This window comes from Erpetoichthys calabaricus, chromosome 6 (genome assembly GCF_900747795.2).
Source record: "Erpetoichthys calabaricus chromosome 6, fErpCal1.3, whole genome shotgun sequence".
Lineage (NCBI taxonomy): Eukaryota > Metazoa > Chordata > Cladistia > Polypteriformes > Polypteridae > Erpetoichthys > Erpetoichthys calabaricus.
The window spans coordinates 75,218,258-75,244,607 of record NC_041399.2 but is presented as its reverse complement, the minus strand read 5'-3'; the positions used below and the strand labels follow the sequence as shown (position 1 = coordinate 75,244,607).

Here is a 26,350-nt window from a genome sequence, read left to right as displayed (position 1 = left end):
ATTTAGAATCGCCAGTGCACCTAACCTGCATGTCTTTGGACTGTGGGAGGAAACCCACGCAGACACAGGGAGAACATGCAAACTCCACGCAGGGAGGAGCCAGGAAACGAACCCGGATCTTACTCATAGTGTTATTTCCAAGGTGGACTATTCATAGTGCTTAAATTATGAAGAAAAGACAACCAAGCAGGAGTTAAACAACAACTGTTTGATTTTTCTTTTTCTTGTGTTGAGCTGCACTTCCATGCTTGATCAAACTTCACTCAACAACCCCATCCAAAAACATGCATTATTCCTCTTTTTTAACAACATGTGGGACTGCCATACTAAGTAATCTTAAGCTCTGGTCATTTTGTCTGCTAGTGTGGCTTATGCCTGCTTGTCTGTTCAAATATTTTACTTGCTTTGACCCAGCAGGTGGCATTGGTGTGTAAACAGTAGCATGCAGGTAAAAACAAAAACACTAGGACACCCCCCCAGATCAAAAGTCTGGGTTCTAAAGTTTGTCTATCTTGTCCGTATGGTCCAACAGACATTCTGTTTATATATACAATTGCATTAATCTTCAGCAGCAGCTAACATTGCGTGCTCTAAGATTTAGGGATCTAATAGACAATTGGGCTTATTTAAAACTTTGGTTTAGGTTTAGGTTTATTTGTCATATATAGGTTAACACAGGGTCAACATACAATGAAATGTGTATAATGAGAAAACCAAGTCACTCAGCCTAGATCCAATAAAGCTTAAAAAAAGATTACAAGTTAAAAATAGACAAGTCATATAAAATAAAATGTGTATGTTTTAAAAGAAGTTATAGAGCAATATGAGTTGAATGAGCAGCAAGTACAAATGACAGTTATTGCACAGATAATGTTTTATAAGTGCAGATGCATATTCCATAAAGTGCAGATGCATGTTCCAGTCAGTATTCTGAGTGTGTGCAGGTACAGTTTGTGTGTGAGTAGTGCAATGTAGATGTAATGTAAGTGTGTGTAAGTGTTCATGTGTTGCTGTTGAGGAGTCGAATGGCCTGGTGGTAAAAGCTGTTCTTAAGTCTTGTAGTCCGAGCAGCCAGACTCCTGTATCGTCTGCCAGACGGTAACTAGGAGAACAGCTGGCGTGCTGGATGGCTGTGGTCCTTTATGATGCTGCTTGTCTTACGCAAGCACCGATGGAGGTAAATGTCTTCAATGGCAGGAAGACTCTTACCCGTGATGTGCTCTGCTGCCTTCACCACTCTCTGTAGTGATTTCCGGCTGCTGGCAGAGCAGCTCCCATACCAGACAGTAATGCAGCCCGTTAGCAGACTCTCGACCACACTCCTGTAAAAGTTTGAGGTGATGTTGGCATTCATGCCAAACTTCCTCAGCCTCCTCAGGAAGTAGAGCCGCTGGCGAGCTTTCTTGACCACAGTGTCTATGTGAAGGGTCCACGAGAGATCCTTGGTGATGTTTACTCCGAGGAACTTGAAGCTGTTAACCCTTTCAACTTCTATGCCGCTGATGTAGATGGCCTGGTGTTCTCTGCCTTGTTGTTTTCAATAGTCCACAATCATCTCCTTGGTTTTGCTGACGTTAAGAGACAAGTTGTTATCTAGGCACAAATTACTCAATGCCAGCACCTCCTCTCTGTAGGCCGTCTCATCGTTGTCAGTGATAAGGCCTATGATGGTTGTGTCGTCTGCAAACTTGATGATGGTGTTTGTGCCGTGTTTTGCAACACAGTCATGGGTGAACAAGGAATACAAGAGGGGGCTAAGCACACAGCCCTGCGGCGCTCCTGTGTTTAAAATGAGTGATGAGGATGTGTGTTTGCCAACTCTCACCACCTGGGGCCTGTTTGTGAGGAAAGAGAAAATCCATCTGCAGATGGATTCAGTCATTTTCAAGAACTTAAATGCAATAGAAAGGAAACAAGAATTTAATACAGCTTGTTTGCACAGGCCTTTTAAGCAGAAAGTGTTAAAGCTTCACCTTCACTTATCGTTTGAAGTAAGAGAGAATCCACTCCTTCATTTATTGGATGTTCACTCCTTTCTTAATTCAAGGCTTACTGCTTTTTCTTTTCTTTTATTTCTTTTCTTTATTTATTTATAAAGCACTTTAAAAACAACAATCAAGGCTGACCAAAGTGCTGTACAATAAAACCCAACATATCAGACACACAATAACCAAAGGGTAAAAGAAACAGCAGCACATAGACACATAAGAGCTGAAGAAATTCATAATAAAATGTACACAGATAGACCTATCATACTGGGTTAAAGGCCAGGAAGTAAAAGTGTGTGTTTAAATAGGATTTAAAGACAGCAAGTGAAGAAGCCTGCCTAACATGCAATGGCAAATCGTTCCAGAGTTTTGGAGCTGCAACTGAAAAAGCCTGATCACCTCAGAGTTTGCATTGTGTCTTAGAAATACGTAAAATCATCTAGTCTTCTGACCCGAGAGAGCGAGACGGTACATAAATGTGCATTAGTGCCAACAAATAAAATGGGGCGCAACCATTAAAGGATTTAAAAACAAATACAAGGATCTTAAAGTGGATTCGAAAAACGAACTGGAAGCCAGTGAAGGGAAGCTAAAATCAGGGTAGCGTGCTCATGCTTGCTTGTGCCAGTTAAAAATCGAGCAGCAGCATTTTGCACCAGCTGTAGGCGAGTAATGGAGGCCTGGCTAATTCCAAAAAAGAAGCGCATTGCAGTAATCTAGACGAGAGGTTATAAAAGCATGTATCAATGTTTCAAGGTTGTGTTTAGATAAAGCAGGCTTGATTTTTGACAGCCATCTCAACTGGAAAAAGCAAGATTTTACCACTGCGTTCACATGGCTATCAAGTTTTAAAGTGGAATCCATTTTCACACCTAAATTTGTGATCATGGATTTCTCAAATTGAGCTACAGTGGAAAGGTTTTATGATACCAAGATACATACCTACAGTATAATTTCATTTCCAGTACATATTATGATGTTATTTCAGTGGCTTCCGCTGGATTAGTGTGATTGTTTTCGTCTTTTTGTTGTTATCTGTAATGTCTTTTTCAGAGTTCATAAAGTACTTTTCATTAAAAAAATCCATCTCCTGTGCAGTTTGAGCCCAGATACATTAAGTGATGTTCTTAGGGTCACAGGGTATGAACCTACAACTTTCTAGTTTTCACTCCAGCCCCTTAGCTACTAGATTTCAGCACCTCGATATCTAAATTCCAGCCTTTCTGGTGTGTTTTTACTGTGGATAATACATTCTGAGAATGTGCATTTATAGCTGGTTTTGCTTCATTTTCTTTGACAGACTTACAGCACATATCCATTTATGGGATATAAATCTCCAGCAGATGGCTAAGAGGCCAAGTATTGCACTGACAAAGGTTTCCAACTGTAGGCTTGTTCAGATCCTTAGTAGTCCACAGAGACTGAACCCTCTGCACGCCAGTCTGGAATTTAAGAAGGAATTCAGTCATTTTCAAGAACTTAAATGCAATAGAAAGGAAACAAGAATTTAAGACAGCTTGTTTGCACAGGCCTTTTAAGCAGAAAGTGGTGCTTCCAGAAAGTAAATGTTAAAAATTAAAGAATGACAAATAAATAAGTACTTTCTTTCTTTGCTGTATATCTCCCTAGTGAATTAGTCTATACTACAGCAATTTTAAGCATCCCTGCTCACAGTCCCAGCCCAGCTGAATGCCTCTAATTAGACAGAGCTGAGGCTTCTATGGTATGGCACCATACCAGCTGGCTCAAGAATGAGGAATGAACAGTTGGACTCCACCCTTATGAAAGGACAGCAGTGACTAGACAACTGTACAAAGGAGTATTTAATCACAGTGTCTCAAATCAACAACATTGGTGTGAGTCAAAGGAAATAACACAACTTTATTCATGCTGCACATACCAGAAATTAAAGAGATGGAGCTGTCAGTATGAGGAGTGGCAAAACAGAACTTGTAGAAATCCTCAGTGTTCTGTCTTTTTTGGTCTTGCTCCTTCATTCGGTAGCAGTTGCCTGTTTGAACTTTCCTTTACTCAGGTCAATTTGGAAATAATAACTAATGTTGAGTGTTGGTAGATCAAATGTATAATTATTTACTGTCTTCTATATTACTCTTGATATTAAAGCAGGGCCTGCTCTGTAGTAAATTATCAGTGACCCCTGTGAGTGTTTGTTTGCCTTTCTGAGTATACAGAACTTATATATCAGTGATTATGGCCAGTGTTGTGAACAAATTAATTCACTTTTTTACTGAATTCAAGAGTTTTAAGTTATTATATTTATTTATTTATTCATTCAGTCATTTTCTTAACCTGGTTTATTTAATATAGGGCAGTGGAGGGTCAGAACCAGTTACTAATCAAAAAAACCAAATCATGTTAAATTGTATTTGTCACTGAACTATAAATATGCTTTGTTACAGAAGCTCAAGAAACAGTCATATACACTCATGCAGGTTTGCAAAAAGAGTTCCAAATCAATGTATACAGCACATTTTTTAGGACGTGTAAGAAAGCTGAGATGCCCAGAATAAAACCCACACAGCAACAGTGGGAGCATTCAGGACCAATGAAGTCAATGGCTAAACCTAGAATTCTTGAGCTGTCTAGAAGCAGTGCTAAAGTCTTCTGTATGCCACTGTACCATGTAGATATAATGCTTGAGATGAGAGTGGTTGTGACAAAACTCAAGATCTTGCTGCTAAGTTTTGTCCTTTAACCTTTTCGGCCTAACTTTCCAATGCCATTAGGACAACAGTTTTAAAGGCCAGTGTCATGAATGTTTGGAGTACTAGCCAGAAACCCTTTGGATTATTAATATACTAATTGCTTACTGGTGATGGCTTTATTTCTGTGCTTTTTAACCTAGACCCTTGGCTTAATTATTTGGCTCAGTTTATGTGCCTTTGCTGGTTTTTGGCTTTCTTGCTACACCCCGACTATGATTTTGCTGATGTCCTGAACTTGTTTTTCTCGGTACAATGTTGAATTGCTTGGTTTCTTGCCCACTTGCAGGGCTTATGTTCATGCAATGAAAACCTTTCATTATTTTCATTTTTTACATACATTATACAAAAACACATTGTTGGTTAATACTTCTCCGTCAGAAATCATTTTTCATTTTAATTTACCATTCTAAACAGTTCATGATACTCTCAATATCCCCCATAAGCTTGCACTGCGGATTCCTCATTGTTGCAGTTTTTCCTAGATTACTGTATAAATCGCTACACTCTAAGTTGCTTACTGTATTATATATAGAACTGCCAATAAAAGTAATAAAATTTCTTACATATGAAATGAAAATTCCCTATGAGCTAAGGGTGATCTAAATGTACTTTTTAGTCAGTCTGTGTCCTTTTGTCCAGATTTGGTGTTTTTAATATTTTTGAAAATGAGAATGGGAGAGATAAGTAATTTCAGGTCATTTTCTTCAGTGTGATTTTTATACAATGAGAAAATATAATTAGCAGCAGCCAAACCTATCTCAACGTTTAACCTGTGCTGCTTCCATGCAGGGTAGTTAAATTAACTTTGATTATTATCTGCTGGTACTCTGACTTCTTTTACACTGGAATGGACAGATTTAGAAAACAAATGAAATGGATAGGTTCAGAAAATGGGTGAAAGAATATGATCCCCATGTGTCACAAACATGAAGAAGAAAAACATGTTATCTTTTTCTTGACTGAGATCACTATGAATTTAAGCATTGTTTTATTGACAGCAAAGCACCTGTATTTTTTCTGTCCACTTCTGCATTTCAATTAAAACATAATTGACAAAGAAGCTGGAAAATAAATTGTTAAGTTTACCTTGCCAATTAAAACTGTGATATGAAATTAACATGAAAAGTAAATTGCACCTGATCAGAATAATACAAGAAATGCAAATTATAGTTTTTGACATGATGCATAATGAGGATACAGCTGTTTGAGTTCCTGGGTTGCATTGTAAGTACAAAAGAGGGTTTTGTGTTCAATTGTGTGATAAAATTAATTCTTCATTTTAATCTGAAAAAGACATGTTATTCCTGGAAATGTCACTGAACAGAAAGATATCATTTTAAAAACACAAGACCAGTTAATAATTATCATTTTATATGGTGCCTTCCTTAATGTACACATAAAGATCATTTGTCAGGAGTCTTCATATCCTCCATCAGTCCAACTTCTGCATGCTTTTTATGCTTCACATAAGATGGAGATGTGATGAGGTTTTGTGCGGCTTAAGCTGTACAAAGCTGCTTTAGAGAAAGACTGAGTAGCCTGACCACTGGGGGAAATATTTCTTACTCTTCCATAACATTGGTGTGGGATTATCATTGTCCATATATAGTACAGAACCCAGTATAAAGTCTCCCACAAATTACAACAGTGTGCTGTGTGTTTGGATCTTCTGGTCCACAAGAAGATTGGCACTCAATTGACCTCTTCAGCAGCAAACTGTTTTTTTCTATATTGATCTCCCCTCATGTACTGACAAATCATGGGGTATCTTAGCTTCTTGTTAAATGACATGATCAGACTACAAGCTAGTGTACAAGCTGGGCATGATATATTCCTGTGACAGAACAGAATCCTTGTTATAGCACCAGAACAACACACAGAAGGATCAGATGAACTGAAAATGGTGCCTTTATTTCCAAAGTAAACTACAGTGAGGGATACAGTGCTAGATAGCAGAGAAACAACAAAACTTTTTTCTTCTCTGGGCCTAACTGAACAGCTTATGCACTGTGTCTATCCTGGGGAGTGACTCTCACACTTACTCATTACAGTATCACATCAAGCACTTCCAGCTCTCTCTTTCTGTTTCCAGGCCTCAACCACACTTTCTAGTTAAGTGCTCATTCCACTCTCCCAACTCTAGTGTAATAAATCTACTCGTTGCAAAGTGGCTTGAAGCCGAACCTAGAGTCACTTCTATCTAAGCACTGAGAATCATTTCTGAGCTCAAATAACTTTGCTCAAATATACCAGGCTAGAACTTACTTTAGCAGCTCCATGTGTCAGTGTACTCCTGAGCCAACCTACACTTGTTACCGTATAAGCATTGGTAAATATATGGTGTACAATATTATAGGTTTATGAATTAGCATTCCAGCAATACAGTGATCCCTCGCTATATCGCGCTTCGCCTTTTGCGGCTTCACTTCATCGGAGATTTTATATGTAAGCATATTTAAATATATATCGCGTATTTTTTGCTGGTTCGCGGATTTCTGCGGACAATGGGTCTTTTAATTTCTGGTACATGCTTCCTCAGTTGGTTTGCCCAGTTGATTTCATACAAGGGACGCTATTGGCAGATGGCTGAGAAGCTACCCAGCTTACTTTTCTCTCTCTCTTGCGCTGACTTTCTCTGATCCTGACGTAGGGGGATTGAGCAGGGGGGCTGTTCGCACACCTAGACGATACGGACGCTCGTCTAAAAATGCTGAAAGATTACCTTCACGTTGCTATCTTTTGTGCAGCTGCTTCCTGAAACGACATGCTGCACGGTGCTTCACATACTTAAAAGCTCGAAGAGCACGTATTGATTTTTGATTGAAAAACAAACTCTGTCTCTCTCTATATCTCTCTCTCTCTGCTCCTGACGGAGGGGGTGTGAGGTGCCGCCTTCAACAGCTTTGTGCCGCGGTGCTTCGCATACTTAAAAGCCAAACAGCCCTATTGATTTATTTGCTCTTCTCTATCTCTCTGACATCTGCACTCCTGCACGCGCACTCCTTTGAAGAGGAAGATATGTTTGCATTCTTTTAATTGTGAGACGGAATTGTCATCTCTGTCTTGTCATGGAGCACAGTTTAAACTTTTGAAAAAGAGACAAATGTTTGTTTGCAGTGTTTGAATAACGTTCCTGTCTCTCTACAACCTCCTGTGTTTCTGCGCAAATCTGTGACCCAAGCATGACAATATAAATATAACCATATAAACATATGGTTTCTACTTCGCAGGATTTTCTTATTTCGCGGGTGGCTCTGGAACGCAACCCCCGCGATGGAGGATGGATTACTGTATATTTTATTTGAAATACTTAAGCAGATAAACAGTAAAATGTGTTCATTATGGTGATCCATAGGTGACATTTCAGAAACAAAATAAAACTATAAAGTGAAGGGGTTTAAAGTTTGAGCTTTTTCGTAGTCAGTAGGTTTATTTTTGGGTGGTTTTGGACTGATTCTGTGAATGTTTTTGGTTCTGCTTACATTCAGAAAAGATCTGATCCAGGGCATAGTCTTGGAGCTTGGTTTTCTCGTTTTTGCAGTAAATTGTAGGCAAGGCCTTTAAATATCAGTCACTTGATATAATCTTAATTACAAAATATTATAGGCTTCATGACCATAATTTAGATAATTGTATGGATGAACATGCCTCTAGCACTTGTTAACTATGCATAGATGCTATGTATGTCTTTGGTTCATAAATAATTGGAGTGCTGAGCCCTGTGTGAAAGATATACATCTTGTCATTTTATGGGTCTGGTGGTTTATGTAGCATCCAGTATGATAAGTGTAAAACCCATAAAATCTCCACCTAAGCACATTTTACATAGCTGTACAGATGAAACCTTCTACTTTTAAAGAATAGTTCTTTTAAAATATCAGTCAGAATTCACAGAGACAGCTTTTTAATATTGCCTTGATATATTTTATTCATAGCAAAAAGGCAATGTTACTGTTTTGCACCCACATGGAATTTCACATTGTCAGCAGGACTTTTTTCTTCTATTTGTCAAATTATAACTTGCTCTGATTTAGCAACAAAAAAAAAGAAAAAACCTGAAGTGATGAAGAACTGTTGTTAAGTTCAAAGAAAGATGTTTCAGCATCTGAAGAAAGCTGAAAAGAGGCATCCTTTGCATTTTTCATCTGCTATACACCTGTGTTTTCCATTCTGAAGGAGTAATTGTAGTAATGCCATGCCTCCCAGCAAACTGATGCAATCAGACAACCCATTATAGTTTCCAACATACCATTCTTTTTGTTGTGATTTTGGCTAGGAAGTGTTTAGAAATTAGGAATTCCTTTAATAATCTGGTGTGAAGTGCTTGTAGGCAAGTTAACTGTCTTCACCTCATCAAAAATCCACATGTAACCAGCTGTGTCTGTACTTACCTAGTATTATATATGGGCCAAAAGAGTAATAACAAAAATAATATGTAATCTTTTATTGGACAAACATATGGAAATCTATCCTTCATTCAAGGCTGCCGGTACTCCCAGCACTGTATATTGTGAGCAGATTCTTCCTGAGCCAATACTAAACTGGGCAGTGAATCGGTTTGTTTTGGGCTGGCCAGCGCATACTGCTTGTTTGGGAGGCTTGAGTGAGATGGGGAAACTGCTGCTGGTTTGGGTAGCCAATCATGATTCATATTTTAAATTACATTTTTTTCAAATTCTCTGTTTTAATGCCTGTATTTGAAAGCAAATCCATGTATCACTCTGTGTCTTTCCTGCTTTGCCAGTGCTGGCACATACAGTATGACAGCTCCCTGCAAACAACTAAATGGTGGTCCAATATGTCCACCCAAGACATATAGCCTTTGCTGTTAATGCACTGTAAACAGTTCATTACAAAAATTAAACTGACAATGACAACTAAAATGAAAGCAGATCACCACACTGTTATGAATGGGTTTTGTTTTCTTTTCATTTCTTGCTTATTCAACCTTTATTTCTTAGTCAGTTAATATAAATATTGATTTTTGGTGGTGTAGAATTTACTTTTACGTTAGAAATTGCTTTTAGACAGCTGAAAAAATTTTGCATCTTTATTGATGCCATTTTGGTTTTCCCATAGCCATTTTAATTGTGTGGTTTCATTGTCAAAATGCTACTATGGAGAACCAGATGGAGGGACACAGTGTGGCATATGATGTCACTGTTGCAACAGGATAAAAAGTCAACCCTATGGATTTGCTGGTCATCCCGGTTTACAGATAATAACAAAATCCTAGAGTTAGTGCATGTTATGATCTGACTGTTTCTTTATTTTTTTGTCCGAAATTCTGAAGCATTCTAGAAAATGTATGTGTATGTTCTGTTTTTTAAACAAGGACACAAAATGCAAAGTCTAAACGTTTATATAAAGACGAGTCCCTTACAGCTGTGAAGTGCAACTTGAGTGAAGATGTTACACGTTATCTTCCTGTGCACTGCATTTTTCTCTTGTGATCTTTTGCAATAGGTATTTTATGCATGTTGATGTAGATAGGCTCAAGCTTTACAATTACATGAATCTGAATGGTCAGTTATTGTTTCCATTTTGAATAGAACTGATATGAATGTGTGTAGTGAAATCTCTGTGTAATTAATGCAGTGAGAGCTTAGTCCAAAATATTGGATAAGTAAACATTTTATAATAAATAGATGTAACACATATTGCAAGTTTGGTCTTATATATGTGAATCAATATCAATATACAGTGATCCCTCGCTATATCGCGCTTCGCCTTTCGCGGCTTCACGCCATCGCGGATTTTATATGTAAGCATATTTAAATATATATCGCGGATTTTTCGCTGCTTCGCGGGTTTCTGCGGACAATAGGTTTTTTAATTTCTGGTACATGCTTCCTCAGTTGGTTTGCCCAGTTGATTTCATACAAGGGACGCTATTGGCAGATGGCTGAGAAGCTATCCAGCTTACTTTCTCTCTCCCTCTCTCTCTCTCTCTCTCTCTCTCTCTCTCTTGCGCTGACGTAGGGGGGTGTGAGCAGGGGGGCTGTGTGCAGCTGCTTCCTGAAGGACATGCTGAACGGAGCTTCGCATACTTAAAAGCTCAAAGGGCACGTATTGATTTTTTTTTTGACTGCTTGCTTTGCACTCCTTTGAAAAGGAAGATATGTTTGCATTCTTTTAATTGTGAGACAGAACTGTCATCTCTGTCTTGTCATGGAGCACAGTTTAAACTTTTGAAAAAGAGACAAATGTTTGTTTGCAGTGTTTGAATAACGTTCCTGTCTCTCTACAACCTCCTGTGTTTCTGCGCAAATCTGTGACCCAAGCATGACATTCTAAAAATAACCATATAAACATATGGTTTCTACTTCGCGGATTTTCCTATTTCGCGGGTGGCTCTGGAACGCAACCCCCGCGATGGAGGAGGGATTACTGTACAGTCAAAAAATAACACTGAAAAACTGCAACCAAGTTGCCTGACCCCTAGTAGCTAACAGTCAGTGGTTGAAATCACATACAGTATTTCGCTCAGTTATTGTAAAGGAAACCTGCACACTTTCTCCCAGGGTACCGCACTCTTTGATTCTAGGATGCTTGAAGGATTTACTTCTGGAGTACCATTCACAGTACCATACTGGCATGCAGAGTGGCTGTTCAGTTCCAGTATCAGTTTCTGTTTTTCCTCTGAAGTTTTTTGGACAAGTAATAAAGCACTGGAAATTATTCTGAGTTTCTAGTCCAGGTAGTTTACTTATGTGCAAAAAAGTGAAGACATATTTGCCATCATTTCATTTAGAAACTCAGTATCTTTCTCCAGTGTATGAAGTGAACTTTTTCACACTAATAATTTAAATGCTGCAAGCAAATATAAATCAAACATATCTTTCTTCATTTATTCATTATAACCTATAGAATGTTGCTACTTTGATGTGGTTTTCTAAACTGGAAGGTAATATGCTTGTAATACAACTCCCTATAGTTGCATTTATTTTTGATGGTTAAGGGAAAATATGTAAGAGTTTTTGAGCCCAAGATTCTAACTCAATTTCATAAGGTGCTAAATAAGAAAAACAATAGTCTAAATGTTACCCAGTAATGAGTGATTTAAATTGAAGGAGGAAGAGAAGAAACACATTTTATGGCAAGAAGCTGTGGTGTTTTCTTCCAGATTACTTTAAAAAATGGCAACTAAAAATGGTTGTTTTAAATTCTCCTCACAATCCACAATTAACAAGGTAACAGGTACATGGTGGATATATTTCTGCTGCCTGTTAAACGAATCTGGTAAATCTTACCATGTGCACTGAATACAGACCTCTGCCAAATATAAAAATACAATTGGAATAAAATGCATTGCACTTTGGGAAATATATGGATAAAATCCAATATTCATACAATACGTAATTTGGAAATATTGCCATTAAAGGTAGGTTATAATAACCCCAACTTCTTTTTGCTTTTTCCTTTTTTAAAGTCCACATTTAATAATACAATCTAAGAAGTCTATTACATTTTAATATTTATTTGAGTGCAATGTACTCATTACCCAAAATGATCCTGCTGGTGTCTGTAGGATTTAGTTTTAGATTGAGCCAGTCCCTCTTTAAATCGAAACAGTTCTGTCCTCTTGGTAATTCATTGCTGCTTCCAACCTTTTACATGAAATAGTGTATTTTTTAACAAGATGTTTTATTTAATAGTAAATCAGTTAGTACACACAGACACATTCTCAAACCTGCTTAAGCAATATTGGGCACAAGGCTTGGAAACAATTCTGAATAGGTCAGTCTAGTCTATCCAGTCTATCACAGGACACAAATAAAAGATTTTTTTTACATTGTCTTATCTCTTATTGCATGTCCTTGGGATGTTTGAGGAAACCCGTGAAGAGAAAAATCACAGACAGTACCCAGGTCCATACTTGAAAGCAGTATTAATGAGCTGGTAATTCTGGCACTCAACCACCCCCACATCCAAAAAAGTCAGTTATTTTCATATAAAAATTGTACTTCCTAGGGTAGGTCATGCTGCCATATAGTGTGCCAGTTTTGAGTCTAGGGAAGTTTGTCATTCATTTCCAGTATGTGCTCCATAGATTACTTCCAAGATTTCCAATTTATTTGTATGCTTAAATGTGGTATCAAGCTGGTTGTAATTTCTTTTTTTTTTCATTGTATAAGATACAGTATCTTCTGTCTTGTGCTTTTGACTGCCATTTTATCTTGTGACTGGTGGACAGAATAGCAGAGTTGTGTCTAATGTTTGGGTAGCAAAACAAATAAAAATCATACGTGATGGCATAACAGAAAAAGCATCTTGAAACAGCCCAAAAAATAATGGGTTTCCAGGTTAGTGAGGCACAGGCCACTCATCGGAGGCTTCTTTAGAATGAGTTCCTGGTCCAAAGTCAGACACCTTTCTCCAGAATCGTTCAGGTTTATTGAGTCCCAACAGGAAGAGGAAAGGCCAGTTCTGGTAGCTGAGGCTAGTTACTGGGTAACCTCTGAGAGCTGCTGGTAGAAAAGGAGAGACTATCAGTGTGAGTGCATCCTTTAGGCCCAAAGTGGTACTGCTTACCTCAACAGAGCCAGGAAGGTGGTCTTTAGGCACACACACACAGTCTTCAGCTCCACTTCCTGTAATGGGAATAAACGTGCAGGGTACCTGAATCAATATTTTGTTAACCATGATCTGTTTTGTTTTTCTTTTGTTTGTCTTAGTAATTTCATGTTGTATTTCTCAGTGTTTATTAATGTATAAGGTAGTGGCTTGACTGAATAAGACTCCCTTAAAACATTTACAAACATGTGTGTTTTTTCTGTTAATCTACAATAGTGCATGTGTTCATTGTATTTTTCCCAAAGCTTTTAGTTGGTTTTGCCAGATAGTCTATTAGCAATAATGTGTAAAAATGAAGATGATTCATTATCATTATGACAGGCCTACTCATTGTTGATACAGCCTCAAATTAGGCTTCATAATTCCATTATTTTGATTTAATCCTTTCAATTACTCTTCCAAATACTGCCTAAGTATATTCACATTAGATTAAAAATCAATATCAGAGCCAAAGTATTAGTGCTGTCAGATTAATGCCAGAAGAAACAGTGATAACTGAGTAACTCAATATTAAATCTATCAGTAAAATAAAGCAAGGGCTGTAGTTGTAAACCAGTTTTAAAAATAAACATTAAGAAACAGCAATTATTTCAGTATCACAGAGACACCAGTAGGAATGTTTGTTATCAGTAAAATTTAAAATAAAGTAAAATATTAATAAAGTTGGTAAAGTTAGATATTTCTCAAATACAGATTTTTTATTTTACTTACAAAAAATGGCAATCCAGGTGCAACAATTTGATGAACTAGGGGTTAGTTCTCCTGCCTCAAATGTTTAGAGACCTTAGCTCAGTTACATGTTCATGTGGGTTTTCTACAGGTATTATGGTCTACCCCAGACCCCAAAAGCAAAATTTTTCTGTATTGATCTAATATGATTGAGTGTGTACATAAGTGGACACCACTGTGTCCACACATCCCACTCAAGGTTAATTCTTGTTCTGTAGCCAGTGCTTCCACAGTTGGCTGTTTGCAGCACTGTAATGGCTTTAAAAACGGCAATCTAGACAGTAAATCAAGATAGTATGGTTTGATAATAAGAGGAGCAATCGATTGAGTAAGATGAACCCTGTTGCTTTTTCAACTAGAAGGAAAGTTCTTTGACTGGTATGAATATTAAACTGAATTTCACTTGACAAACTGGCAGGCATGCATGTTTAATTACATTCAACTCCTAAAATCAAAGGATTGGATAATGATTCAAATATAATGGAATGCTACTTACTATAACAGAAAATACATAAAGGGTGGGTGTTTAGAACACACTTGTGATGGCTATCATCTTAGTATCAAAGTGTCACTAATTTCCATTCTGAAGTTGGTTCCATTATTGTGAAAAAGTAATAAAATGTAGTACATTTTGTTTTGTTAAAATCTCTTTGTAGTTATATTTGACCAAGATATGGCCGTGTTTGATTTTCTCTTTTATATTAATCACGGATAGGCTAAATGACCAGTTTACCAAGGACAGTATAGATTGGAACTTTATTTCTCTCCTCATGATTGCCATTTAGCCGTAATGTATATATCCATCCGTTATCCAACCCACTATATCCTAACCACAGGGTCATGGGGGTCTGCTGGATCCAATCCCAGCCAACACAGGGCACAAGGCAGGAAACAAACCCAGGGCAGGGCACCAGCCCACCGCAGGGCACACACACACCCACACACCAAGCACACACTAGGGCCAATTTAGAATCGCCAATCCACCTAACCTGCATGTCTTTGGACTGTGGGAGGAAACCGGAGTACCCGGAGGAAACCCACGCAGACACATGCAAACTCCACGCAGGGAGGACCCAGGAGGCGAACCCAGGTCTCCTAACTGCGAGGCAGCAGCACTACCCACTGCGCCACCGTGCCGCCCTAATGTATATATTATTAATAATAATCCATTTAATTTTTCAAATTTAAGTGCATTAATTTAACCTAATTTAAAAGGTCTGTAGATTTATTGTAGCATTTCTATGTTTGGTTTAAACTAATTTAGTGTTTTATTTGTGTACAAAACTCTAAGTCTATAAATGGAAGCGCGCTTTACAAAAATAAATTGAACTGGATTGAAAAGTCTTAATAGGCCCAAGAGAACAGGCCAAATATAGTAGTTATGGACAGTGTAAAGGTAATTAAGGTCTGGGCTTGACTTTTTGTATGTGAGAAGGCATCCAGAACAGGAGGTCAGGCTCAATAGATCTGTAACAGAATACTAATAATGGAAGGATCCTCAAAATTTGTGGTTCTAGGTTGAATCACTAATGAAAGGGCAGTGTGATACAGAATAAGATATTGCTCGACCCTTTGCTGATAGATAGTGACAGCAGAATACATCCACCTTTCTTAGTCAGGTTTCTGCTGCCTTCTGTATTCTGTTGTTTCCATGACTCCTTAACAGGGAGCTGCAGGGATACCTGTGGCTGATGAGGGAGAATTCTAGCAGGACAACACCAGTAGTTCCCTGAGGTATTTTCTAGTCAACAGACCTCAGCAAGTGTGGACTGGTTGCACCACATCCTCCACGCTGGTCCTCAACAAAGCTACTCCACGTACTAGTACACTGCTTACCCATCTGTACTCAATGTTCACCTCTGACTGTGTAGCCAGGCAAAACTACATCATCATAGGCCTGATCACCAACAATGATGAGACCACATATAGAGAAGAGGATTAACTGCTGACTCAATAGTGCCTGAGCAATAATCTCACCCTTACAAAGTCTGAAACACCAAGGACCTGGTCATACATTTCTGGAAGCAGATGACAGACCTTACTTTCATCTACATTAGAGGGATGCAGCTGAAAGACTAAGCAGTGTTAAATTTCTTGAATTGAATACCACTGACAAACTGAAGTGGTCACAATATTTCTTTTCAAATAGATTTAATAGTGGTTCTACTTCTCAAACACTTGTCCATTTGTTCTCATGAACTTTTTTGGGTCCACAGTGGGATCTATCCTCACTGGCTGTATCACTTTTGTTCAATTTACCTGTTTGATCATGAAAGGTTATATACAGATGGGTCAGAGTGGCAGTAAATGTATACACATGTTGTCTCATCAAGTTTTCAGTTAGTGATTTGGTTAGTTAAGAGAATCTAAACAAAATTTTTAATAGCCATGTTCTACCGTATATTTGTCAAACATGTTCATAACAATTTCCTATACAGCCATTATCCAAAACTAAATTAGTTTTAAGTTAAATCAGATTGCTACTATTTACTATATGAAGATTTTGAAACAAGTGCAATTTCTGAAAGAAATGTGACACATAAAAAGCTACTCCAAAGAATGATACTAAGAGTCAAAAATCACTTTTTATGTATTGCATACTCAAATTACTTTTATATTTTGATAGTTGGGGGGCTTAAATGTTGAGCCTTGCTTCAGCCGTTTGTCAAGTACTGAAATGGAGGTTGCTTGAGCCATGGTGCTGCTGAAGGACAGTTGGGTTGCCCTTCATTATTTCTCTCTGTAACAGACATTAGATTAATTGAGCAGTCTGGCAGCCTTAACATTTCTTTCAATATTGAAGTACTTTTAGTCAAATCAAACCAGTTAGTCAACCTAAACACTTAATGAAAGTCTTTAACAATAAAAGCATCAGTGGGCATTGATTATGTAAAGGTTGGAACCTGTCTCTGTCTGACATGAACTTGCAGTTATTTATTCATTTAAATTTTTTGGGAACATCTTAACTGCATTGCACACTTATGGTTTAATGTTACCAAAAGGGGGTGCCCCAGAGCCCCTGACTCCAAACACAAGTGCACAAACACAGTCAAGGATAAAAATGAAGCATATTTTATTTTACCTTCCATAGGTTCTTCTTTCAAGACAGAATCGCAAGCACCATCCAATATAGTAATTCCTCCACTGTCCTTGAGGCAAACCTTGTCGTCTACATCCCGACTCCAACTCCCTGGGTGAGGCAAGATGCCTCCATTTATCATGGACCTGGGAGTACTTCCGACATGACAGAAGCACTTCCAGGTCACACGGATGTTGCCCACAACAGGGAGGTCCTCTTCCAACTGCTCCGCTGGCAGCACCCAAGGACCCCCAACACAGTTGCCCTTCTGTAGATAGATAGATACTACAAATCCTAGGCAACCGTGTAATTACCTTGTATATACTGTGTAATTCAGTGTAATGCTGTGGTTAAACACTCAAGTGTAATTGTTATTCCACAATAAATATTGTGGAATAACAGTTACAATTGAGTATTAAATTACAGTGTTATACTGTATTTTTCACAGTAAGTACAAGATCATAACACCTAGTTACCCTGTAATTATACAGTTAATTCCATGTTAAGTACAGGTTAATTAAGGACACCTCATCTAAAGTGATACCAACACATTTCTACACCTTCTTTCCCTTCACTTTACCATCTCTTCTACAAATTTCACCCTCTCCTCCCTTGCTTTGATATCAATATGGCACTTCATGGGTGGACTGATTTTTATAATCAATCTATTGAAATGTAGATTGAGGCAGCCCCAACATTTCAAAAGAAACCTTAATACTTGAAGAATGAAGTATTTCTTAAAATAAAACCTGTCAATAAAATCATCCTCAGTCTTGTTTGTTAAATCTCACAAAATTAATGTAACACAAAGTACCCATCATTTTTACTTTTAAAGCACATTTCAACCACATTAGTAAGTTCTAAAAGCTTTAAATGCATCTTAATATCACTAGGCAATTGAAAGCATTTTTTTTTATTTTCAGAGTTACTTACCTTTCTCCTGTTCTTCTCTGCCTCTTATCTATCAGCTAGTTTTCAGGATTGTTCCCTTTTCTGTTTTACTAACAAGACAAAATCACATGGGATTTTAAAAGATGCTTCTTGTTAGTGTGAATGCTACTGTGTGTCACTGAATAACCCCACCATTGCTGACTGATACGTCATTCTGGCATTTTGCTGTCATGTAAAGGGTAAAATATACTCTTTTACTCAAACTCTTAACTAATTTTTGTGTTTTTTTACAAAAAGAAGGAGAGTTTGTCATGTAAAGAAATTAATAATTTTCAATGTTGATTAATTCTGGCATTCTCATTAACATTTAGATTACAGAGCAACTGTAGAATGTTTACAGCTGTCAATATCCTGAGACAAATGATTTCTTTTGCATGTGAAACTGATTCCAGATTTGTACGTTTATGTCTAAATGCTGTCCCTGTGTCTTATCTGATTAATATCTTAAATTATGTTATGAAGTTGAAATGTATTTGTCGTCAGATTCGAAACACTGCCTCTCAGCTCAGTTTTGCTATACTTCAGCCTTCAGTATACAAAGCTTTAATGACAGAACAGCTTTGACTTGTAGCTGCTGGTATGAATCCCACAGAATAATATCACTGTATCTAATCACACTGTCTCCCTATCTATCTTGTGTGACAATTTTTCAAACATAACTGGTTTGTAAACTCCCCCTTGACTTGATGTTCTGGGGAATAATTGACTTGCAGCAACAATTCTCTTCAACTGTCAATGAATAATAGCTTGTAAAATTGCATCATGTAATAAGTTTGACAGTGGAGTGGGTGGACTGTTGCTAAATTAAATGTATGTAAGGCTGTAGTGACCCCATGATTTATTTATTTATTTGTTTGTTTGCTTGCTTGCTTGAAGAAAACTGGCAAAGAAGAGGAAGGAGACATTAAGTAGCACACGGCAAGAAATGACAGTGATGGTGAACTCAATGGACAAAAGTTACACAGAACAGGGAACAAATTGTGACGAGGCATTCTCCTTCATGGACACCCACAACCTTAATGGGAGACGTGAGTATAGTATCAATGCAAATACAACATACTTTTTCAGGAAACCATGCCTGTGTTCACTTTTTTTTGTCAGGGATATTATTTTGTCATGTGGATAAATAATCTGTATTATTTATAGCTTTCACATTACAAAGAATAGTGTAAGAAAGGAATATATGTTTCTGTATCATAACAATTAACTTAATATACAGTTTAGTAATGAACCCAGCTATTACCATCAAGCATTGGAGAAAGTTGACTTGCAGAACCTCTGAGATTTGTACCTGCTAGTGAAGATTTTTCCTGAGGGATCACTCATTGCTGGCCACCATTGCTGAGTGTTCAGCTGGTGTGTTAGACTGGCAGAGCAGAAAGAAAAGATATCATATGGTCTAATGGTGAGGCCCTCTCCAGATCCTGCTTGCTTACACACTGCTACAGTCTGGCTCTAAATGTCATCAGATGGAAGAAATTACTGTAGATTGTATGGGATAAATACTTCTGAGGAGCATCAATGGAGATGGCTGGCTGTTTTGGATTCCCAACATTTACTCCTTTATCAGGATCAAATGAGACAGTTGTTTGCTTTGTGTTTTGGAGATTCCATCCTTCTTCATGAAGATGGTTGATAGCTTTGATTCTTTGGATTAAAGATTCTGTAAACATGGATGCACAGCATACAGAGCACATTAAAGAACTAATGAATAGTGTGTTTTTTTCCGTCTTGCTCTATAGTGCATGTTGTTGTGGGCACTGTGTAGATTTTGTTTGTGCTGCCTTTTTCCCATTCTCATTTTAGTAAAAGCCACATGCATAAGAGCAAGTAAGAAGAAACATTCAGATACCCTAACATGACAAATAAAACTCAGACTATGCCTGAAATTTTGTTTTTTATTGGGATGATTTTGTGGCACCCAGTCAGCCATATTACAGGTGCTGGTCATAAAATTAGAATATCATGACAAAGTTGATTTATTTCAGTAATTCCATTCAAAAAGTGAAACTTGTATATTAGATTAATTCATTACACACAGACTGATGTATTTAAAATGTTTATTTCTTTTAATGTTGTTGATTATAACTGACAACTAATGAAAGTCCCAAATTCAGTATCTCGGAAAATTAGAATATCCATTAAGACCAATGCAAAAAAAGGATTTTTAGAAATGTTGGCCAACTGAAAGGTATGAACATGAAAAATATGAGCATGTACAGCACTCAATATTTAGTTGGGGCTCCTTTGGCCTGGATTACTGCAGCAATGCTGCGTGGCATGGAGTCGATCAGTCTGTGGCACTGCTCAGGTGTTATGAGAGCCCATGTTGCTCTGATAGTGGCCTTCAGCTCTTCTGAATTGTTGGGTCTGGCGTATTGCATCTTCCTTTTCACAATACCCCATAGATTTTCTATGGGGTTAAGGTCAGGCGAGTTTGCTGGCCAATCAAGAACAGGGATACCATGGTCCTTAAACCAGGTACTGGTAGCTTTGGCACTGTGTGCAGGTGCCAGGTCCTGTTGGAAAATGAAATCTGCATCTCCATAAAGTTCGTCAGCAGCAGGAAGCATGAAGTGCTCTAAAACCTCCTGGTAGATGGCTGCGTTGACCTTGGACCTCAGAAAACACAATGGACCAACACCAGCAGATGACATGGCACCCTGAACCATCACTGACTGTGGAAACTTTACACTGGACCTCATGCAACGTGGATTCTGTGCCTCTCCTCTCTTCCTCCAGACTCTGGGACCTTGATTTCCAAAGGAAATGCAAAATTTACTTTCATCAGAGAACATAACTTTGGACCACTCAGCAGCAGTCCAAAGGCGAGACGCTTCTGACGCTGTCTCTTGTTCAAGAGTGGCTTGACACAAGGAATGCGACAGCTGAAACCCATGTCTTGCATACGTCTGTGCGTGGTGGTTCTTGAAGAACTGACTGCAGCTGCAGTCCACTCTTTGTGAATCTCCCCCACATTTCTGAATGGCTTTTGTTTCACAATCCTCTCCAGGGTGCGGTTATCCCTATTGCTTGTACACTTTTTTCTAGCACATCTTGTCCTTCCCTTCGCCTCTCTATTAATGTGCTTGGACACAGAGCTGCGTGAACAGCCAGCCTCTTTAGCAATGACCTTTTGTGTCTTGCCCTCCTTATGCAAGGTGTCAATGGTCGTCTTTTGGACAACTGTCAAGTCAGCAGTCTTCCCCATGATTGTGTAGCCTACAGAACTAGACTGAGAGACCATTTAAAGGCTTTTGCGGTGTTTTGAGTTAATTAGCTGATTAGAGTGTGGCACCAGGTGTCTTCAATATTGAACCTTTTCACAATAATCTAATTTTCCGAGATACTGAATTTGGGACTTTCATTAGTTGTCAGTTATAATCATCAAAATTAAAAGAAATAAACATGTGATTAAACATCAGTCTGTGTGTAATGAATGAATCTAATATACAAGTTTCACTTTTTGAATGGAATTACTGAAATAAATCAACTTTGTCATGATATTCTAATTTTATGACCAGCACCTGTACAGTCAACTGTAATAAACCGAGTCATATAAAAATGTGCTTTTCTTCTTTTCGTTATGCACTCTTCCTAGTCAGAGTGGAGTAATCAAGCTCTATCTAGCAATACTTTTGGCTGTGACCTTTGCAGACTGTCACATCCTAATGATTTTTTGCTTTAAAGAAATAAGGATATAATGGTGTTACCCTCACTTTTTGTATTCTGCTTTTTCACATGTATCAAAGATTTTTGCATTTTCCCTTTATTCTCATTGTGTCACTTTATTCTTTAAAATAGTGTATTAAAAATAATGACAAAAAAGCAAAAAAAAAAAAACAAAACTTCAGCTCATTTAGGACATTGAGAATAGAGTGTTTGGATGAAATTTAGTAAAGCCTTTGATTGTGAGGAGGCTTTTGTTCTTTGTAGTATTCCATTTTAGTTGGAGTGCCTGATGCTTCTTTGACACTTATGTACAGTATCTGTCCCTTGGTCACCTGACATTTTCACCATATATTTTTGACTTTATGCATTGCTGCACTTAAATCTGAAAAAAGTGACTTAAAGTCAGTTTACGCGAGAGTACAAACATCTGATTTCTCCCCAGAATGAATGATGTAAGTAACAAATTTTAAAATGTCAGTATCTAACAATGAAATAACCTAAAGAGAAGGTCACACAAATACATATCAGAAAAGAACAATAAATCGGAAAAATGTAAATTTTTATAATTTACAGTTAAAATATGTAAAACAAAAAAAAAATCTGAAAACTATTGAAATTCAAAAATGGTTACTTGAAAAGAAATCTGTTGGATTTACTTTACTGAAAAAAAATTCATTTAATTTACTCAATTGAATTATTGATGTTGGTTCCATGTCACTCATTTGTTTTTACAACGCCTTATGCACTGTATTGATATTAAGTTAGTTAAATGTAATTTATTTAAGTAAATATATATTTTGATAAATTTACTCCAGTATGAAATATTGTAATTAAGTTGTCATTATGCTGTTGTTTTCAGCTATGTTCTGACTAAGTCAGTCTTCCAGAATTCACTCATTATTTTTCATAATTCTTTTCATAATTGTTTGTGTTAGTAAAAATTACAAAATATAGCTTTTGGAGATCAAATTGTTACTGAATCCATTAAAATGTAAAAATTCAAATGCACAAAAAAATCTATAGGGAAGGCAGAAGATGCACTCCTAACCCAAGAAAGAACATATTTATAGAAGCCAGATCATTTTGACTTCACACACTATAATCATGTTTCAAGTTCAAACATTGAAATATAAAGCAATCCATGCTTCTGGCTTAGTTTGCTCTTTTTTGTCCTTTTTGCAGAGAAAACTATCAGTTTATTTTGATTAATTATAATGCAAGTTAATGGTGTGTATGTGTTTTTAATGTACTGTATATTGCTATTAATTTCTATTAAGACATTAATTGAATGGGAGATTTTTTACAATTCAGTGCATGTAGTCACACACAGTTACACCAGTTAAGATCTTACCCATATTTGAGAAACACTTGTGGAGATGCATGTTGATTGTATTTTTTATAATTGTATCTTTATCATTTATGTTTTGTCATTTGTGTAACAGAGAGTTGGTCATCTGTTTGACCTCAGGGTGTGGAATCAACAAGGTGTTGAAAGTGAAATGCAGAGAGACTGGTCTGGGTTCAGTGCAATGTGACCAGTGGGTCCAGGAACTCTACTCTAACTACCTGGATCCATCTTATCCCATAGAATTTTGATTTGGATCAAGTGATTGGGGGACAATGTATACATTTGAATTCACCATCATTTTCAACCATCTATTCCGGGAATTTCTTTGTCTAGTGGCATAGAGCAAGTTTTTGATGGGTACAATGATGGACAGACAGTTACACAACTGACATGAATACATACATCAGATGCTCAGATATTCTGTGGCCTTTTAATGTTGCTCGACTTGTATTAAGGGGTTCTTTCCCACATCATTATGCTAGCATCACTTGCCCATTTGTCATGACAAGCAGGTATAAATATGTCACATAGTAACAAAGGTTTTAGTAGTGACAGAGAGACTTACTGTTTTAGATAGACCCTGGTGTAAAAGCCCTTAAAGGCCCAAGCATTAACCTGATAAAGGAAAATAAACAACGTTGAACTTTTTATTGCTTGTTTTAAACGCTGGATCTTCCCAGTCAGTGTGGGCCTGCTTAACTAGCCCCTAAATAAGCATTAACATGTCAGGTTAGGGAGCACGCACTGGTACACAGTTCGGGATCCTGGTTGGCAACCTCTAGACAGACACGCAGTCCAGTCCCACTCCCCAGAAATGACCATCTATGTACTGTAGCCTGCTGTTACGTGGGCATCCCCTTGGTCTGGTTCAGCCGCTTGGGTCCTCAACAATGAGGATCCTGTAAGGTGAATCACCCTTGGGGAATTGTGCCACATGGCCGTAGTCACGTAACTGACGCTCCCTCACAATGCAGGTAATGTGTTCCATTCGGGACTCTGTAAGCAACCGCTCGTTCCACACAAAGTCAAAGCAGTGGTATTCAAGGATTCTCTGAAGAGACACAGTACTGAAGATGTCCAGTCTTCTTTTCAGGTCTCTGGATAGCATGATAGTCTTGCAACCATAGAGAAAAATAGGAAGCACCAGGACTCTAAAAACATGAACATTTGTCCTTTTGCAAAGATGTAGGGAGTGCTACACACCCCCAAGCACTTCTAATCCATCTATTGACTTCATAGGAAGAGTCACCAGAGACATGAATGTCGCTGCTGAGGTAAGTAAACCTCTCGAAGCAGTTGACATTCTCAGCAGACAGACACACTGCTAATGATTGTGCCCAAGAGTTTAGTAAAGGCCTGGATCTTTTATCCAAGATACTCACAAGCCCAGACACTCAGACTCCTCGCTCTGTCTCTCGAGAGCCCTGATTGGAGCCTCCATTGACTCCGCGAAGATCACAGCATTGTCAGCAAAGTCAAGATCAGTGAATCATTCTTCACCAACAGATGCCTCACAACCACCGGACCCCATGACCCTGCCCAACACCCAGTCCATGCAAGCATTGAACAGAGTAGGAGCAAGAACACACACCTGATTAACCTCAGAATCAGCTGAGAAAAACACAGGTTCTGCCTCCACTCTGCACAGCACTCACAGTACCAGTGTACAGGCCAGCCATGATATCCAGCAACTTCAGGGGTATCCTGCAAAGTCTCAGGATGTCCCACACGACAGCTGGATCAACTGAGTCGAGCACTTTATGACAATTGACAAAGGCTGCAACGCAACTGCTGATATTTGAGAACCCTCAGTGCCAGGATACGCTCAATGGTAGACTTCTTAGGCATAAACCAAACCACTCTTGTTGCTGGTAGGTGAGCAAGTGATCACGGAACCTATTGAGGATGACCCTAGGAAGGACCTTGTCCGGCACCGATAGCAGTGTAATTCCCTTTTAGTTGCCGCAATCCAGGCAATTGCCCTTCCCTCTCCAGTTAGGGACAACAAGTCCCATTTTCCAGTCAGTTGGAATGACACCATTCTCCCAAATGGAAGCAAAGATTGTTTGCAGCGCAAGATGGACAGCCTTACCACCAGTCTGGAGAAGTTCACCCCAGATATCACAGATCCCTGCAGCCTTCCCTACCCTCAGCTGGTTCACCACCTGTGTAATCTCAGGTAGATTGAGTGGTTCACAGCTAATTGGTGGATCAGCCTCAAGAACGTCCCAGCTGGACGATCAACTTTAAACAGCTGCTCAAAGTAGCCAGCCCTGTGGGTCACAATTGCAGCTTCATCCATAAGAACCGTTCCATCAGCCATCCTGACTGCAACTCTCTAAGGAACATATTTGGTAATGCTTATGTTCTTCTGTAAGTTCCTCACACAAACTGTGTGCTTACTCATTAGAAACAGCCTAATCTTGGAGTCTGGCCAGGTCCAACCTCAATCTCCTAGTAGGTGGTAGCCAACTGGACCTAAGCTGGATCTTCAGAGTAGCAATAATGTGTGGTCAGAATTCAAAAACTGGGAACTTCTGTAGAGCCTGCAAGAACCTCCAGCATCTGCCTACAAGGATGTGATCAATCTTCTTCACCGCAGCACTAGTATTGGAGTACCAAGTCCCAACAATGATGCTTAGGGTGCTAGAACCAGGATCCAGCAATCCGCAGCCCCTGACCTTCTGCAAAGTCAAGGGACATGGAGCCACTTTCACCATGGTCACCAGAACCATGGGGACCTACACAATCCTCATAGCTAGCCCTGTTAGTGTCAGTGGTTGAATTGAAGTCACCCGTGAATAGAGGAGTGACACTATTTGGGCACCAATCAGCTACCAAGTGAAGTTGCAAGTAAAATGTCTCCCTTACCAAGATATCACTCACTGAGGTCGGAGCATACACTGAAACGACAGACAAATGCATCCATAGAGTGCCTTAATCTGAGTCTCATGCTATGCTTGTTGAAAGTAGCAACATCGGACACCATCAGAAGGAGCCAATATGCTACATAAAAGATGTACCCACCTACAGAGATTCGACCAGTCCCAGGTCTGCGAATCTCAAAGAGTGCCGCCACTGAAGTGTGGATTTTATGAAGCTCCTCCAACAGCAGAGGATGGTTATCATAATGCTGGAGAGACAAGATGTTCCACACACGTACCCAGATGAGCCGCTTCAAATTGGGACCTGAGTGGTGCCTTGCAATGGGTGATGCTTCAGCACCACACCAGTTCCGATCCCCAACAAGCCTAACCCCATTGGCTGTCCAATGGTTTTG

At 38.5% G+C, this 26,350-nt stretch overlaps 1 protein-coding gene across 1 annotated transcript in view; it reads left to right on the top strand.

Annotated features, from left to right (window-relative positions):
• The window catches only part of ptprma (protein tyrosine phosphatase receptor type Ma), a 796,186-nt gene that overhangs the window by 637,216 nt on the left and 132,620 nt on the right, over positions 1-26,350 (top strand). Inside the window, exon 17 of the mRNA XM_051929399.1 lies at positions 18,927-19,078. Within this exon, the coding sequence (XP_051785359.1) occupies positions 18,927-19,078 (152 nt within the window). The remainder of the gene's footprint in view (positions 1-18,926; positions 19,079-26,350) is intronic.